Raw genomic sequence first — 2,846 nt, forward strand, 5'->3', positions numbered from 1 at the left:
TTCACCCACACTACTCCGCTCCCTTCACTGGTTACCATGGCTGTAGCATCAGTTTCAAAACATTTGTATTTGCGTTCCGTGCTCGGGTCAGATCGGGTCCAATCTACATCCAGGACATGGTAAAACCTCACACCCCAGCCCATTCGCTCGGCTTCTGCCAATCGGCTTGTAGCTCCCTCACTGCTTCTGCCAATCGGCTCGTAGCTCCCTCACTGCTTCTGCCAATCGGCTCGCAGCTCCCTCACTGCTTCAGCCAATCGGCTTGAAGCTCCGTCACTGCGAGCTAAACAATAAATTGTACTTTCTTGATTCTTGTTGTTCTGAGTTTGTACTAGTGATGTGTCCTTTCGTGTCGAGTAATCAGGTAGATTTTGGTGAAGCGCGTATCGAGGCTTGTGTCGATGACGTATGTGGTGACGTTCGAAGCCTCTGAGCCGGCCGTACCACGTGACTGATTCAGAAAATGGTTTGTGGGTTTGCCGTGCTATTTGAAATATAAAGGGCAGCGAAACTCAATGGATTTCCCCCTTCCTCTCTGTACCCAGCTTCATGTGTGCCTGTGAAAGGGTATTTTATAAAGCAGGCGAAATAGTCTCAAAAAGCCCAGCATTGTGGAAAAGTTCTTATTTTTACTTAAAAAATTGGACACATCAACATGGACTTGCGGAGCCGAAGCTCGAAACACCGATGCTCTGACTGAAAGTCAGATATTCTAACCACTCACCCACAGTCACATCACAACCCTCTCCCAATTGGTTTAGAGTTTTGATTTTGAAGCCTCCAAAAATCATAAAGATAGACACAATATTAATAAGTTAAGAATTGATGTATTGGCATCACAAACATAATTTATTCAATTTGAAGCTTCACACACCAAAGCCATGGTGTCGTTATGATCACTCTGCCTGTTTTACATGTATTGTCCACTTGGTGGCGCAGTAGAGCAGATGAAGCTCCGTGAAGCTTCGGCCCATGAGCGAACCAATTAGATGGAAAGCTTCAATGCTTCAGGAAGCTTCATCTCGCCATCACTAGTTTGTACTCATGGTTGAATGCACTTATTGTAATTCGCTTTGGATAAAAGGGTCAGCTAAATGAAATGTAGTATAAAAGAACCTCAGACATTCTCATCGCTCTTTAAAAAACAGCTCTTCGATTTAATTTATTCAAATTTGCTTTTAACCTTTGATGCTCGTTCAGTATGTTTTTGTTTCTTACGGTGATGATGTCTTTTCTCTTGTTTACATTGTTGCTGGTTCTATTGTTTGTTTTTTACCTTGTAAAGTACCTTGACTACCTTTTTAAAAGCGCTATACAAATAGTATGTATTCTCCAAACAGGGTGTTTCTATCTTTAACTTATTGGAGTAGCCGGAGCTGATGACTTTTTACGATTGACTGAACTATTTGGTTGGACAATGGCTCCTTATTGACAGCTGGGTTAGTGGCCACTGCATCACTTCATGTGGTAACAGCAACAATACCTGATTATAAGTCAGTCTGTTCAGGCCGGTTAGGGTTAGCAGTCAGTAAGCAGCTTATCTGCATAGCATCAGTCAGCTGAGCAGATCAGCCCACAGGACAATAGAACTCTTCAGCTGCAGATCAACAGCAGCTTTAACATGTGATCATGTGAAATTGGTTATTCCTGGGTTTTTTTCTTCCTTTTTTCAATTGGTGGTAGTTCTCACACTAATTATTAGTTTTAGTCAATTATTAGTTTTTACACAAATAGTTTTTACAGACATTTATTAGTTTAACAATCAATTATTAGTTTTTACAGTTCATTGTTAGTTTTACAGTTCCATACCATAATGCACTACTGTGCAAACGAGATGAAGCTCATTGTCTCAAACATCTCTCTGTACCAAGACTGGAGAGCCAATCAGCTGCTGTTCGACTGAATCTTTACCTGAATGTGTGAGGTCTCTGAGGGAGGAAGAAGAGTTGTTGGGTGGTGATGAAGAGTCGGAGCAACTGCTGCTGGTGGAGTCGGCCATCTTCTTCTTCTTCTTCTTCTTCTTCTTCTTCTTCTTCTTCTTCTTCTTCTTCTTCTGTGTGTGCAGAGGTGACGCTGTTCTGCAGGTTTAAAGCGCTCATCTCAGTCTGAGCAGCTGCTGATGGACAGATTGATGATGTCATTGCCAGGGGCGGGGCTTATAGTGAGGGGCGTGTCCACTTGTCAGCTGCCAGTTGTAACTTTAAACATGTGAAGAATTAAAACTACTTAACTTCCATTTAAGTGATTCAAGTTTCCATTTTTCCTAAAATTTATGTAAAAATATGAGTTGACTAAAAGAGAATGTAGACTGTCTTCACATCCTAAAATGTAGCCCCATATGTATGCCACCGTGTGGACCTAAAAATAGGAATACATATTTAATATATCATATTTCAATAATAAATATTTAAAAATACACTATCTTCAAGTCATGCACATGTCTATACAAGAATAAATTAATAATAATTAAGTTAGTAAAAAAAACTTCACACTGTTGAGTGAAACAATTTTAGCATATTATATGAAATTAAAAGAATTCATATGATCCCGGTAAAGGGTGCCCAATATAAATTGGGGCGAAAAAGACTATTCTAAAAAATCACCTTCCTCCCTGCTGAAAAGGGTTGTGCACATAGTGCACGTGAGCGTACCTCTTAGTTAATGTTAGTGCACGCGAGCGTGCCTGTTAGGGTTAGTGCACGTGAGCGTGCCTCTTAGTTAATGTTAGTGCACGCGAGCGTGCCTGTTAGGGTTAGTGCATGTAAGGGTGCCTCTTAGTTCATGATAGTGCATGTGAGGGTGCATGATAGTGCAAATTAGTTCATGATAGTGCATGTTAGTTCATG

The 2,846-nt window shown here is 40.9% G+C and overlaps 1 protein-coding gene across 1 annotated transcript in view; it reads right to left on the minus strand.

The window, feature by feature from the left end:
* LOC306737761 (reticulon-3-B-like) overlaps positions 1–2,008 on the minus strand; it is a gene marked incomplete at its 3' end in the record, with an annotated part of 15,582 nt that extends 13,574 nt beyond the window's left edge. Inside the window, exon 1 of the mRNA XM_079219548.1 lies at positions 1,912–2,008. Coding sequence (XP_079075674.1) covers positions 1,912–1,999 — 88 coding nt within the window. The 5' untranslated portion in view covers positions 2,000–2,008. The remainder of the gene's footprint in view (positions 1–1,911) is intronic.
* Between the last annotated feature and the right edge of the window lie 838 nt (positions 2,009–2,846).

The sequence above is a fragment of the Taurulus bubalis genome (genome assembly GCF_910589615.1).
Source record: "Taurulus bubalis genome assembly, chromosome: 6".
NCBI lineage: Eukaryota > Metazoa > Chordata > Actinopteri > Perciformes > Cottidae > Taurulus > Taurulus bubalis.